The 14,531-nt window shown below is 54.9% G+C and overlaps 1 protein-coding gene across 1 annotated transcript; it reads left to right on the top strand.

The window, feature by feature from the left end:
• Positions 1-2,806: 2,806 nt before the first annotated feature.
• LOC309682517 (guanylate-binding protein 1-like) lies at positions 2,807-7,305 on the top strand (the record flags this gene model as incomplete). The annotated part of the gene is made up of 10 exons (XM_082496608.1): positions 2,807-2,999; positions 3,090-3,217; positions 3,657-3,766; positions 4,082-4,284; positions 4,402-4,644; positions 4,944-5,224; positions 5,559-5,771; positions 5,896-5,998; positions 6,128-6,283; positions 6,450-7,305. The coding sequence occupies 9 exons, from the start codon at positions 2,807-2,809 to the stop codon at positions 6,265-6,267; spliced, it is 1,614 nt and encodes a 537-aa protein (XP_082352734.1). The 3' UTR covers positions 6,268-6,283; positions 6,450-7,305.
• Positions 7,306-14,531: the final 7,226 nt, after the last annotated feature.

Genomic DNA, 14,531 nt, shown 5'->3' with positions numbered 1-14,531 from the left:
AATTTCGGTAAGATTCCCGCTTGGCCCCGTTTTCACCTGGAATTCATCAGCGTCACCACGAACAAGGGGAGGTGACCGATTACTCCAGGTAGGAAGTGTCAAATGCAGATGTCCAGTGGGACAGACAAATGCAGATGTCCAGTGGTGACCCCATACCCCACAGCATTTGACCCCGTACCCCACAGCATTTGACCCCATACCCCACAGCATTTGACAGGTGACCCCATATCAGCAGTGGGGTCCCAGTGTCAGCTCCTGGGGCAAGAAGGGGGGTGTCTCGGTGCTGCTGCTGCAGCATGTGGCCGTCTTGGCCACCAGCCTTTGGGGTGTCCCAAAAAAACAGCTACTGGGAAGGACTGCTGTGAGCGAGGGGCTCAGTGCCAGTGTCTGGAGTGGGACCACGGGTGAGAGCCCGAGTCCCTGCTGCTGGCCGGAGGGGTAAATATTTGTGTCTTCTTCAGTCCTGGTGGACACTCACCAGCAAACTTCAAGCTGGACCAGCCAGCCAAGGAGGGGGTCCTGGGGTCCAGGCTGGGGTATGAGGGGGGTTGACGAGGGTCCCCAGGCACCTGAGGGGACCCCCGAGTGTGGGGTGCCTGTGGGATGAGCATGTCAGTGCTGGGTGTTTGCAGCAAGCAGCGAGATGGCCCAGGGGACACGTGGGGTGGGTCAGAGGGATGGGATCTGGGCCTGGGAGGACAGAGCGGGGGGCAACAGGGATGTGGGGTGCCCACACTGTAGGGAGATGCTTGACGCCCCTGTGTGGGATAACGGGCATGGGGGCATGTGGAGGACGGGGACAGAAGGGGAACAGCGATTTGGTGTTTCTGCACAGGGGGAATGGGGGAGTCTGTGGGGGATGGGGGTAATTTTCAAGGGGGCCATGGCATCCCCTGGGGAGGGGAAGAGGGCAGGGGTAGCGCTCAGTGAGGGAAACGGGGTGCAGGGCATGTCCATGGTGGGCTGCTGAGAGAACGAGGTGCCCACGGGAGAATGGGGCCTGAGGCTTGCTCGGGTGGGGGGCGCTGAGGAACATGTCTGTGTGTCAGTGGTGCATGACCTCTTGAGAGGGCGGCGTGAGGGACATGAGTGCGAGGGGAGCACGGTGTGTGTCAGCAAGAGGGGAACACAGGGGTCGGTGGCGTGCGTGTTGGGACACAGGGGTTTAGGGGCTGACCAGGGTGTTTGTTGGCAGGCCCTTGCCTGGGGGGTGGCATGTCCAAGAGGGGCATGGGGAGCAGCATTTGTGGGGACACCGATGTGGGAGAGCAGCAGGGGCCGTGGCAGGACTGTCAGGGCGTGTGTGAGAGAGCTGCCGTAGGGGCGGGGTGTGTGTGGAGCAGAAGAGGAAGCCCATGGGTTGGTGCCCCAAGGGGAGATAAGGCCATGGGGGGTCAGGTTGGGGCAGTAGGGCTGGGGAGGTGAGGGACCCACTTGACGGATACAAGCTGTCATCTAGTCCTACGCCCCGGCCGTCATCAGGGACATCTGGCACTAGATCAGGTTGCTCAAAGCCCCAACCAACCTGACCTTGAGCACTTCCAACGATGGGTCCTCCACCACTTCCATGGGGCATCCACAACCCCTCTGGGCAACCTGTTCCAGCATCTCACCCCGCTTCCACACTGGACAATGTCATGCTAGTCAACAATCAAGTGGGATCAAAGAGGAAGAGGGGGGTAGATATCTCCCAAAGTCGGTGAAGCTCTGAACATGTCTGGGCAGCTGGGAGGTGGTGAGGGTTTGCTTTTGGGTCGCTTGTTTTTTGTTCTTGGTCCTTCAGTTATTAAACTGTCTTTACATTGTCTGCTCCGAGTTCCTGTGCTGAGCTTGTGGGCCCTGTCAAACCATGGGCGGTCTCTCTGGGTGGGGTTTTCCTCCTGCCTACCAGTGCCTGACTTTCACTTTCGCTCTATGACTCACTCTGATTTCCCGGAATAGCAGGAGAGGGGCCGCTGGCCACGGGCAGAGGATAAAAGTCAGGGCAGGACCCAAGCTGCAGCAAAGCTCTTGCAGCTCCGGACAGGGGACGAAGACAGCGGTGAGTCCCTTCCCCTCACGCCTCCCCCCAGCCCGGGCAAGCAGCCCTGCACACTGGGGCTGCGGAATGCCTCCTTCTGACCCGGGAAGCCACAGGTGCGGGGCCTTGTCATGGTGGTTGCGTTTTGAGGTAAAACAGGACCAATTGTGTTCAGGAACTTCACGTTTTAGCTAAGCCTCTTCTTACTGCTGAAAATTAACTGCACACTGTGCAGGAACTCATGTCCCGGTGAGAAGCACAGTGGGGGGTGAGACGGGGTTTAACGGGGTCAGGTGTGCGAAATTTATGGAGACATTCCTAGGCAGCTCCCAGAAGCTTGACTTTCACCCCCTAACCTATCCTTCCCTTGGTGCTGCTGTGACTCTGCAGCCATTCCTCTGCCCTAGAGCCCTGCCTGAGGCCATTGCTCTGTCCCACACCCATTTCTGCACAATTCGGCACTCAGCAAACTTCCACGGGGGGTTCAGGACACAATGCAGAGCACTGCCACGGTCCCAGTGGGCTTTGCGGAATTGAGCCATTCCTGTTGTGTGGCCAACGGGAAGGGGATGTGCACCTCTTCCAAGTGTCGTCGTTGTCTTGGCAGCATCGCTTGCGATGGGCCAAAAGAGGAGGTGTGGTGGAAGGAATTTGATGCAAAGCATGATTGGCTTGGAGAAATGAAGCAGGGTGATAACGACTGTCCCTGTTTGGACTGTGGGGTGCCCCCACCTTGTTAAGCATGCCGTCTCGCCGTCTCCTCCGCAGGCTGCGTTTGCGTCAGCAATGGCATCTGAAGTGCACATGCCGGAGCCTGTCTGCCTCATTGAGAACAGCCAGACGAAGAGGCTGGTGGTGCATCAGGAGGCCCTGCAGGTGCTGTCGGAGATCACCCAGCCTGTGGTGGTGGTGGGCATCACGGGGCTGTACCGCACTGGCAAGTCCTACCTCATGAACAGGCTGGCTGGTCAGAGGAAAGGTGAGGGAGGTCCCGGCCCCGGCTGGCCAAGGTACCTGGGTTTCCCCCTTTCGATGTAGCACTCTGGAGAGCCGTACGTCCTCCCCACAGGTTTCTCGCTGGGCTGCGGCCTGCAGTCCCACACCAAAGGGATCTGGATGTGGTGTGTACCTCACCCCTGCCAGCCTGGACACACTCTGGTGCTGCTGGACACTGAAGGGCTGGGCGACGTGGAGAAGGTGTGGCAGAGGCGGAAGCTGCCTTTGTGCATTCCCAGCACTTGGGGAAGCTCTTGAGGGCCCAGCCACGGGGACCAGAGTGCAGGTGTTCCCACCACCGGTGGAGGCCTTCAACCTGTGTGCTGGGAAGAGCCGGCGGCCATGGGGAAGGCGGTTGGGGTAGACGAGGTGCCAAATTCCTCTGCTTCTCTGGCAAAGAGCAGCAGAACGGGAATGGGGAGCTCAGGGAGCACTTGGATAGAGGTGTGGTGGCACCCTGAGAGTAAAGAGTTGAGGATAACGCGGCTGCAGAAAGACATGGGGGTGGCATGGGGGTGGATGTCTCCAAACACTGGGCTTGCCATGGCATGTTGGTTAGGGGTGCTCAGGGTCTGGGGCTCTGGGGTTCTGCTCAGACTTTGGGAGTGTTGTTAACAAGAGGCATGGGTTGTTGTTCCAGGGCGACACCAAGAACGACACCTGGATCTTTGTGCTCACTGTACTGCTCTCCAGCACCCTGATCTACAACAGCAGAGGCACCATTGACCAGCAGGCCATGGAGCAACTTTAGTATCCTTGGTGGGACAGCAGCACCAGGGATGCCCTCCTCTGCCTGTGTGGTGGGCAAGGGCTTGACAAATGCTACTTCCTCCAACAGTGGCAGAACCTTCTGGTGGTGCCCAGTGATGTGCTTTGAGTCCTCAGGAGTGCCATGTGGTGGAGCTGAGGGCTGAGGCTTTTTCTCCCTCCTCCTTCCGGTGGTTCCCTGCAGTTGTCTGTCCCCGCAGAGTCTCCCCTCTTGCCCAGGAAGTGCTGGGGGCTTGCAGGATGGCGATGCCCCTGCCTTCAGAGCAGAGCTCCCTCTTTCCTTAGCCAGCTCCCTAGCTATGTGATGAAGCTGTCCGAGCATGTCAAGTTGAAAGCAGCACCCGAGCAGAGTAACGATAAAAGGAAGGATTCCGAAAAGTTTGCCTCCTTCTTCCCGACGTTTGTCTGGACTGTCCGGGATTTCACGCTGCAGATGGAGGTGGATGGGAAGGAAATCTCTGAGGATGACTACTTGGAGAAGGCACTGAATTTGAAGGCTGGTAAGGGAATGGTGCTGTGCTGCTGGAGACGTCCAGCCCCAGACTCAGCGGCATTTCAGGGTAAGTCAAGAGCAGCCCAAGCCCGGTGAACTTGCTCCGTGTCCCCTTACCCCACAGGTAACAGCCCAGAGATCCAGCGCTACAATGAGCCCCGGGAATGCATCCGCCAGCTCTTTCCGAATCGCAAGTGCTTCGTTTTTGAGCAGCCAGCCCACAAGAGGGACCTGGTCCGCTTGGAGGAGCTTCAGGATCATAAGATCGATCCTGAATTCCAGCAGCAGGCGGAGAAATTCTGCAGGCACATCTGGGAGAAGTCTTCACCTAAGACCATCCCCGGTGGCGGCATCATAACAGGGACGTGTGAGTACGGCTGTCCAGAGGGTTGGATGGCCAGCAGCTCTTGGCACTGTGTCTGGGGAGGGGTCAAATGCAGAGTCAAATGATGCCGGTGGGGAAAGGGAGAGGTTTTCTGCTGGCTGCTGTGCCTGCCTCTGGATTTGGAGGTTCTGGGTGTTGGAGGCGGGTGGGAAAGAGTTTGGAAGAGAAGTTGAGGCAGGCTCTGGCAGGGAGGCAGCAGGGATATGGCAGGAGCCGGGGCCGAAGGGGAGCCTGGGTTGTGTTGGGGCTGCCGATCTCTCATCCTCGGTCGTCCTTGGCAGTGCTGGGGAAACTGGCAGAGGCCTACGTGGAGTCCATCCAGAGCGGGGCAGTGCCATGCCTGGAGAGTGCGGTGCTCGCCCTGGCCAAGATTGCAAATGCAGCGGCAGTGGAAGAGGCTGTGAAGTTGTACCACGATCTGATGGATGAGCGGGCGCAGCTGCCGACGGAGACCGTTGAGGAGCTCCTGGATCTGCACAGCCAGTGCGAGCGGGAGGCACTGGAGCTGTTCCAGAAACAGGCATTCGGGGATGACATCTGCCATTTCCAGGCAGATCTTACAGTAGGTGCTCCCCAGCCCAGCTGGGATTCCACCAGGGACATGCTTCCCCTCTCCTGCTGACTAATTCCTGTCCCTCTGTTTTGTGAAGCCCGTGGTCCCTGGCATGCTCTCTGGGTCCCTGGCATCCCCTGGCATGCTCTCTGCTCCCGGTCACCTTGGCGCAGAGATGTCTGTGGGTGCACAATGCCCTCCCCATCTCTCACCTGCCAGCTGATCACCCCACAGATGGAGATCCCAATTTCCGTGGAAACAGGGCTTGATTTTTGCCTAGAATGAGAGCGGCGGCCGCAGCTCAGCCTGGGCTGATGCCTTTGCTCTGCATCTTTCTGGACAGCGCCAGGTGGAGGCCATCAAGGCGACGTTCTGCAAGGCCAACGAGGAGGTGTCCCGTCGCAATTGCGAGGCTGCTCTCTGGAACCTCTACCAAGACATAGACAAAAACATCAGTGCTGGTGTGTACAGTGTGTCAGGGGGTTATGAGCTGTTCAAAGCAGACCAGCAGGCACTGTTGGAGAAATATCGTGAGCTGCCTGGCAAGGGGGTGAAGGTAAGCACAAGAGCAGCTCCCCTTCAAGGGGAGAGGCTGCACGTCCCATCCCCTTCCCCCAGGAAACCATTTCCCCCAACTGCTGTTTCTCCCTTCGACTCCTCTTCTATCCGTGCTCCTGCAGGCTGATGCTGTCCTGCTGGAGTTCCTCCCGCGCCTAGAGGCTCTGGAAAAAATCATCGTCAACACCCAACTGTCCCTGGCAGAGAAGGACAAGGAGCTGAAAAGTAACTTCTGGGGGGCAGAAATGTCACTGCCTGTCGAGGGCCAAGCTTGGTGGGGGGGACAAGAGTAGTCCTTGGGAGCCTGGGGGCTCAGCTCCCACCTTTGCAACACCTCTGTTCCTCTGTCCCCAGGTGTGCAGGAGCTGTATGAGAGAACTCAGAAGGAGTGGGAGGACCGGTGGAAGGCGATGAATAGAGAGCGTATATTCTCAAATGCCACGCTTATGGTGTATTCCCTTATGAAAGCATTGAAATATTTACCAAGACTGTAGTCACAAAGTAAGAGAGGTGTGTATTGTGCCCATGTAACAGTCTGTTAAAGTTTGAAAGCCTTTCCTGCAAGACGCTTGCCGTAGAGTAGAGAAGTGACCTCAGTGTTCGCTTGTACTGCACTGTAGATAGCGCTTTCATGCGTGTCTCCTCCAGGAGAAGCTGTTGTCCTCTTCCCTCCCAGAGCACCTGCTCTCTCCCTCCATCTGAAGGCATGGGGAACGTTGTGAGGTTGTGAGCAGAGGAGGAATCCCCGTGGTGGGCGCTACCTGGTTTGCTTGGCATCGGTCCTGGGCAGAGGGACCCAGAAGGAGTGAGCCCGTGACCCAGGGAGCAGTGGGTGAAAGCCATCCTCTGCTCCGTAGCTCTTCCCACCCTGGTCCTTCGTGAGGCTCTTCTCCCTCTGAAGCGGTGAGGAAGTTGTCCCCAGAGGGCTGTCGTGCTCTCTGCTCGCTCACCCCATCTGCATGCTGCTGCCTCTTGTCTCTCTTGACCCAAGAGATCCCCAAGTGCCCCTTCCTGAGGGTGAACGTGGTGGTACAGCAGGAGATGGCTTCTGTACAGAGGGTTCGTGGGAGGTGTCCCCCCTATTGTACTGGGGTTGGCTGGGAGAGAGTTAATGTTCTCCTTAGATGCCGGGGTGGTTGTGTGTTTTGGATTTGTTGGTGTCACCCCCCTGTTTTAGCTGTCACCGAAGCGTGTCTGCACCTTTTCTGTTTCTCATCCACCAGGGAGTAGGCGGGGGGTGGGCAAGGAGTTGGGAGGGGACACAGCGGGGACAGCTGACCCCAACTGACCAAAGCGATATCCCGGACCATATGAGCCTGTGCCCCAGCAATGGAAACCGGGGGAAAGCGGGAGGGAGGGGGGATGTTTGGAGTTACGGCGTTTGTCTTCAAAGCCACCGCTACGCACGATGGAGCCCTGCTGTCCTGCAGGTGGCTGACTGCCTGCCGATGGGAAGTGGAGAATGAATCCCTTCTTTTGCTTTGTTTGCACAGGCACCTTTGGCTTTATCTATTAAACTGTCTTTATCGTGAGCTATGAGTTGTCTCACTTTCACCCTTCCCATTGTCTCCTCCATCCCCCAAGTGGTGTGGGGCTTAGCTGCCTTCCAGGGTCAACCCACGACACCCATGGGCAAAGGGGTGTCCCTCTTCCCTGCAGGGAATGAAATGTTCATCTGCAGCATGAGAAGAAGCAGGGACACTAACCGTTGCAGTAAGGTGAAGGAGTAGAGGGTTTTGAGTTCTTTCTGGACAGAGGGGCTGCTCCAAAGGCAGTCACCCCTGCCACGCCAGAGACACTAGCCCCTGGAAAGACTTTCCTGCGCTGTGGGCACTCCATCCCTGCAGGGGAGGTCTGCCCGTGAGAGAGGAAGGTCTGCAGAGCACAGCCCCTGCTCACCCAGCAAGGTCCTGGGGAAGCTCCCGAGGACAAAGCCCAGGCTCTGCTCCTCCACAGGCTCCTGTGCCGGTGCTCTTTGCCCTCCTGAGCCCCCACACCGTGAGACCCTCCCTTGCCACACTCTAGTCCTGGGAGCCGCCCCACCACATAGAACCATAGGATTGCTGAGGTTGGAAGGGACCTTGAAGAGCATCAAGTCCAACCACTAAGCTACCCTGGCAAAACCGCTTCTAAACCATGTCCCCAAGTACCACGTCTACCCCTTTTTTAAACACCTCCAGGGATGGCGAATCCACCCCCTCCCTGGGCAGCCCCTTCCAATGTCTAATAACCATTTCAGTGAAAAATTTTTCCTCATATCTAGTCTAACCCTCACCTGGCATAACTTGAAGCCTTTTCGCCCAACACTGCCTAACACTGCCAAGTCCACCAATGAATCAGGTCCTTAAGCGCCACACCTACACACCTTTTAAAGACCCCCAGGCCCTCTTCTCCCCGGCAGCGTTCCAGCCATACTGCCCCAAGCCTGTAGCACTGCCTGGGGTTGGTGTGACCCGAGTGCAGGACCCGGCACTTGGCCTTCTTGAACCTCATACCATTGGCCTCGGCCCATCGGTCCGGCCTGTCCAGATCCCTCTGTAGAGCCATCCTACCCTCAAGCAGATCAACACGCTCGCCGAGCTTAGTGTCATCTGCGGACTTACTGAGGGTGCATTCGATCCCCTCCTCCGGGTCATTGATAAAGATAGTAAAGAGAACCGGCCCCAGCACTGAGCCCTGGAGAACACCACTTGTGACTGCACACCAACTGGATTGAACTCCATTCACCACCACCCTCCTTGCACGACCATCTTGTGTTCCAAAACAGATCGTAGCCCGGCAACTGCACCCAGATCTCTCCTTCCTCACATTAATTCCCCGTGCCACGTGCATTAATGTGCAGAGACTTTAGAGAGGCACCCCAGCATGCTGAGTTCCTGGAGAGGCTTTGGGGATTTCTCCATCACGGTGACACGGAGGCGCTTCCTTGTTACACACAAGTGCTGGAGGTGACCTGATTAAGGTCTCCTTTATTGATTTTTCAATCCCTTCCTGTCACATCACCCCGGATCTTCACTCTTTGACCCTCTCTGCCACTCCCTCACCACTCTGGTAGAGCCATCCTACCCTCAAGCAGATGCCCTCTCCCTCTAACCCTTAGTTTAACACACCCCTTACAAGGTCAAAGATTCCTTTGCCCCTCTGGGGAGGTGGATCCCGTCTCTGCCAGGCAGACACTGATCTGCATACAGGGTCCCGTGGTGGCTGAGCCCCTAACCCCATCACCAACACCAAGTCCTCAGCCAACTGTTGACCCACATGGGCAGTGCTCTCCTCCTCACAGCCTTGGCCCTGGGGCAAGCAGGCATTGCCTCCAAGCCATGCAGACCTGGTGTGTGGTATGAGTTGAGTTTCCTTCAGGCTTTGCCTCTGAAAGGAGAGCGCCCCAAAATATCTCCCTGAGGCAGACTGCGGTGAGCTGATCTGCTGATCTGTCCTCCCAGTCAGGATCTCTTCCTCCTGCAAAGCAGGTGCACAGGGTCCAGCTGTGCCCTGCTGTTGCCAAATGAGCATGGTCCTCTCAACCCTGTTTGCCTTCTTCCCGAGGAGAAGCAGCTCCAGCACCTGCAAAGGCAGCAGAGGTGGGCCAGTGGGCAGGGACATCAGTGCTGTGGTTGCCAGAGACAGGTGAGATGAATCTCACTGAGAACAGCAAAGTTTGCTCTGGATCACACAGAGAAGTGTAAGGGCTCTGTGCATGTCTCTACAGCCACGCTGCTCCACGTGCTCCTTCTCGTCACCTCCCACTGAGTGAAGATGGCATCGAAGTCTCCCTTTTGCTCCTTAAGTCTGAGCAAACCCACGTCTCTCAGCCTCTTCTTGTGCTTTATAAGCATCACTCCCCTGACCTACTTGGTCACCCTGATCAGATCAGATTTAACGTCCTGTCCATGATGCCAATTTGTGGTGGACAGGAGATTAAGACATGTTGTAAAGATGTGACTTCAGTGATGTTGTAAAGAGTGACTTCAGTGGCAAGGTTCCCTCGATTACCTACTGCACGAAGGACACAATGATTCAAAACTACCAATTCAGAATCAAAGTTTCCAATACAAAACCTTGGTGTGCTATAATGCAAGATTATGAGCAACATCGGTCCCTTACCAAGGATCTGGGGAGGATCTTACCAAGGAGGATCTTACCAATGAGGATCTTACCAAGGATCTTACCAAGGATCTTACCAACTTCAAAGAGTCCGTGCCTAAAGAGGGGGCTTGTAGTCAAATGACTTGCGATGGGAAAAGTTTGCATGAGAGGACTTGTACCCACAGCTTACTTTGTTCCTTGACAAAGAAGTCTTGGAAAAGCCTCCTGCTCTTCATGTGTTAATTGCATGATCGGTGTTCCAAGCTCATATGCATCGATGCTCACTGTGTCACTCTGTTCCTTTGTTCTCTGTTTTCAGAGAACTACTTAGAGATAGAGAAGTTCTTGGTCGGGTTAAGACTCTACGCCCTTTGGAGCCTGAACCAGACTACTGCTAGTTTGGACAAGGAATCATAGAATGGTAGAATGGTTTGGGTTGGAAGGCACCTTAAAGACCATCTAGTTCCAATCCCCACACCTTCCACCAGCCCAGTTTGCTCAAAGCCCTGTCCAGCCTGGCCCTGAACACCTCCAGGGACTGGGGCATCCATAACTTCTCTGGGCAACCTGGGACAGTGTCTCACCACCCTCACAGGCCAGAACTTCTTTCTAATATCTCACCTAAAGCCCCTCTCTTTCAGTGTCAAACCCTTCCCCCTCGTCCCATGGCTCCCCTCCCTGACCCAGAGGCCCTCCCCAGCTCTCCTGGAGACCCTTTAGGCACTGGGAGGGGCTCTGAGGTCTCCCCGGAGCCTTCTCTTCTCCACGCTGAACACCCCCAACTCTCCCAGCCTGTCCTCCCAGCAGAGGGGCTCCAGCCCTCGCAGCATCTTTGTGGCCTCCACTGGACCCCCTCCAGCAGGTCCATGTCTTCTGTTGGGACACCCAGCCTTGGACTACAGCAAAACGACCAAGATAGATATTTGAGTGATTTGTTATACCTACAGTGGTGGCGTCTGTAACTACAGAATCACAAAGGGTTCTTGCACAAGCACATCCATTTCCAACGTGCACAAGGACAGTTTCAGGGGTTTCATCAGGATGTATTTCAAAATGACAAACATTTTGTTCGGTGTCAAGACGGATGTCTTGGGCCTTAATGCTGTTATTTCCCCAAGAAATCCTTGCTGTTGCCATACAACACATGCATTAACAGCAATGGTCGGCCATTTGTTCCCATTTTCTCAGGCCCACACTCTATGTTCTGACAGACAGAGTACAATTTAATCGCAGTGCACTGATTGGGTGTATGGTGGGTACACAAGCATTGCCTACTGTTCAAACAAAAGCTGTGGCTTTACTGTCAGTGAGGTCATAAGTGAGCTTCACAACACACCACCCTCTCAGGAGAAGTTCCTTCAGTCAGAATATCATCTCTTGGCAGAGTTCCACATCCTGAGGAAGCGGAACGCTCTGTGAAAGTTCAGCAAGCGCAGCATGAGCGATCGCGGGTGAATGTTTGTAGCTCTGTGGGAGTCTGTTAAAGGGGTATTGTCTTCCTTCCCAAGGAAGAGCCAGTTTCTCTTTATCCTCCTCCGGCGAGGGCACCGTAAAGAACATATCTCCGACGTGGAGCACGGCCATCCAGGGGTGTGCGGCTGCCTGGAGCGTGGCTGTTAGAGCTGCACTAGCGGGTACGCAGCCATTAGCGGAGATGTGTCGGCACAGCAATACACGATAACATATTATTAGGCTGATAATCAACACTCAGGTGCCATCTCCCACCCGGTTTCAGACTGGCCAGAGGGGTGAATTGTACAGGGGGTGGGGCAATAATGTGCCTTTTTCCTGAGTCTGTTATGACGTGCGAAATTCCATTTCCTGCTGCAGCAGCAATCGGATCCTGCAGTACACTGGTGATTTCTGGGCTGTGCAGAGTGCACGCACTGTAGCCTCACAATTCCCACCGGGGTTGGGGTCAGTGCTTGTCCCGAAGGACCACACGCCGCAGTCTGAGAGGCACAGGTTTCGTCCAGTCAGCACATGGAAACCCCAAATATTTTCATTGTGCTTTTTAACTGCAAAGCCAGTAGATGACATGTGCTTCTCTTCCGGAGAACAACTAATTTTCATGCTTTGGCAAATAACACTCACTTCTCTCTATTATTATCTTTCCTGTCCTGACAGGCGGCTTCTAGGCAGGTGCCTGACATCCTACACAAAAGTCCTTTTCCTCTATCATCTTTAGCATTTGCTGATATGAATTGTTCATCGATTGCGCATCCGTCACAAGGCTCCACAACCTCCCTTGGGACACCTCTTGCAGTCGCATCATCATCTTCTTGGGCCTCTGTTAGAGTCTCCCCACTATGTCCCAGACTCTCTTGCACTGAGGAGCCCAGGACTGGACCAGTAGGCCAGGTGTGACCTGACCAGTGCTGAATGAAGAGGAAGGATCACCGCCATCCACCTGCGGGCAACACTGTCTAATGCGGCCCAGGATCAGCCATGACCTTTTCCTTGGCTACACCTTGTATTTCCTTTTTCCCTCTTTTGCCCCTCCCAAGCTCTTCCCTTTGATCACCCGCAGGCCCTCCCATACAAACAGCCCTCCCCTGTTAAACCTTCCCTCACTGGGCCTGCTTTGCCCTGGTTTGTCCCACATTTGGTGTTTCTGGGATGGTCACCATGGTAGTACCTGCCGTGGCTTGCAATTTCATTGAACTAGTATCTCCTCCTTTCATTTCTTATCTGCCCTGCCCTATAATTTCCTCATGCTGTGACCTTGTTAGGGATGCCACAGATCAGTGGGCCACCAGCACGCTGACACTAACAGTTGGCACAATGCAGCTTCACTCCAAGTAGACCTTGAGAAACTCAGGGATTTGGCCAACTGCGACGTCAAGACGTTTTCAAGGAGGCGGAATCTTCGGCTTTTGATGGTCTGACCTTCTACATTAGGGAGCAAAACAACCCCTCTTAAAGCAAGGCAGGCTTCTACCGGGACTGGATGAGCAGCAACCTGGAGGAGAAGGGCCCGGGTGTGATGGGGCAGCATTGCAAACCCTAATTATAGGCATGTTTACATTGGTCTGCACTGGGAGGAGTGTGGCCACCATGGCCAGTGGAGTTATCAATCCCCAGCACGGACTCAGCACGTGTGGGGTCACATCTGGAATAGTGTGGCCTCATGTGGGCATGCCTTTTCTGGAGGAGTAGGGAGGAACTGGAGCGGGCCCATAAGAGGTCTGCCAAGATGGGGTTAAAGGCCATGTGTGGGAAAGCTGAGAGGTGGGGACCTCATTGGCCTGGTGAAGTGGAGGCTCAGGAAAATACAGTAGTGGCCTGAGAAATCTAACAGATCTCTCAGAGGCAGTCTGGGTTAGCGGATGATTTTGTGTTTGAAGGAACAGCCAGTGAGGATGGAGAGATGTCAGTAAAGGAAGGGACATGCCGGGGTGAGGAAAAGGTGGGGATATGTGCAGGATGTCCACAGCCTGCAGAGAAAGAGGTGCGGGCTTGGGACAGTGTAGGACAGCCTATGGTGGAGATGGGCAAGGGTGCTGGCAAGGCTGAGAGGCCCTGAGAGAACTGAGGTCGTTGTCCCCTTGGCTATAGCGGATGTCTCTGCCACCAAGGCTGATGAGGAGACACACTGACCTCATGGCACTGAGGACATGTTGCCACCTTGCACCCCGTGGGGAGGCTGGGAGGTGTTGTACTGCTGTCCTTCACTTGGTGTCACACCCCACACGTCCCATGAAGAGCCCTGAGCCGTGTGGGATGGACAAGATCTCTCTTCTGAGGGGCCGGGGTCAGGGCTTGGCATTTGGTGTGATAAAACACACTAAGGCTTTACTCAGCACCAGAGCCACCGCTGCTTGACCCGTGCCTGCCTGTCATCACTGCCTCCAATTTTCTGCTCTAACGACTCTGTGGGGAGTCTGTCTTGGAAATGGCCCTCAGTGGGGCTCATTAATACTCCAAGAAACTTCAGCGTTTCCTTCTGACTCCTTGAGCAGATTGTGCAATGTCCTCTCAGCACTGCAGGTCCATGGACTCAGCACCAAAACCACCATGGGGCTCATTCCAAGGCAGAGAGCCCTCGTGTGCCTGGTCTCTTCCCATAATGTTCTTCAAGTCTTCAGAAGCTAAATGGAGAGGTTTCAGGAGGGGTATTAAAGGGGAAGATTTCAATGACTATTAATTAAAAAACTATTTATACATTTTAAAGTTTTTTTTTTTTATTTTTCATTTTGCTGAAGAAGGGATAACAGTATTATAGAACTGGTATTGACCCAGAGGGTCACCTAAGCTGATATGGGCAGGTAGGAGAAGCAGTCCCTTGACGCCAGACACTCGATGGACATCCTTGCTCCTCACCTCCCCAACCCCTCCATTTCTCTCATCGGCCCCCTGGGCCTTGCATCACTTCTCCTTACAGCAGACTTCTCCACTGAAGGCTGCAGCTGGATGTTACAGCACCTTGCCACCAATTCCCTCCTGCTTTCCTCAGAGAACTGCCACAGGAGCACTTCTCCTCATTCACAAAAAACAAAAGCCACACATGATGCAATTCGATAACCTTCAAAACACTCTCCTTTTCCACACGCCATATCCAAGCTGCACCTCACGAGGGCCACCTTCCACAAGGGGTATCTGCACAAGAACTGGTTTAGATAGAGTTAGGAAAGGATAGATAGAAACATAATTAAGGATATGTGTCAAGAGT

This window comes from Vanellus vanellus, assembly GCF_965231255.1.
Source record: "Vanellus vanellus genome assembly, chromosome: 30".
Taxonomy (NCBI): Eukaryota; Metazoa; Chordata; class Aves; order Charadriiformes; family Charadriidae; genus Vanellus; species Vanellus vanellus.
The sequence above is the reverse complement of the archived record's forward strand: the minus strand, read 5'-3'. Positions and strand labels throughout refer to the sequence as shown.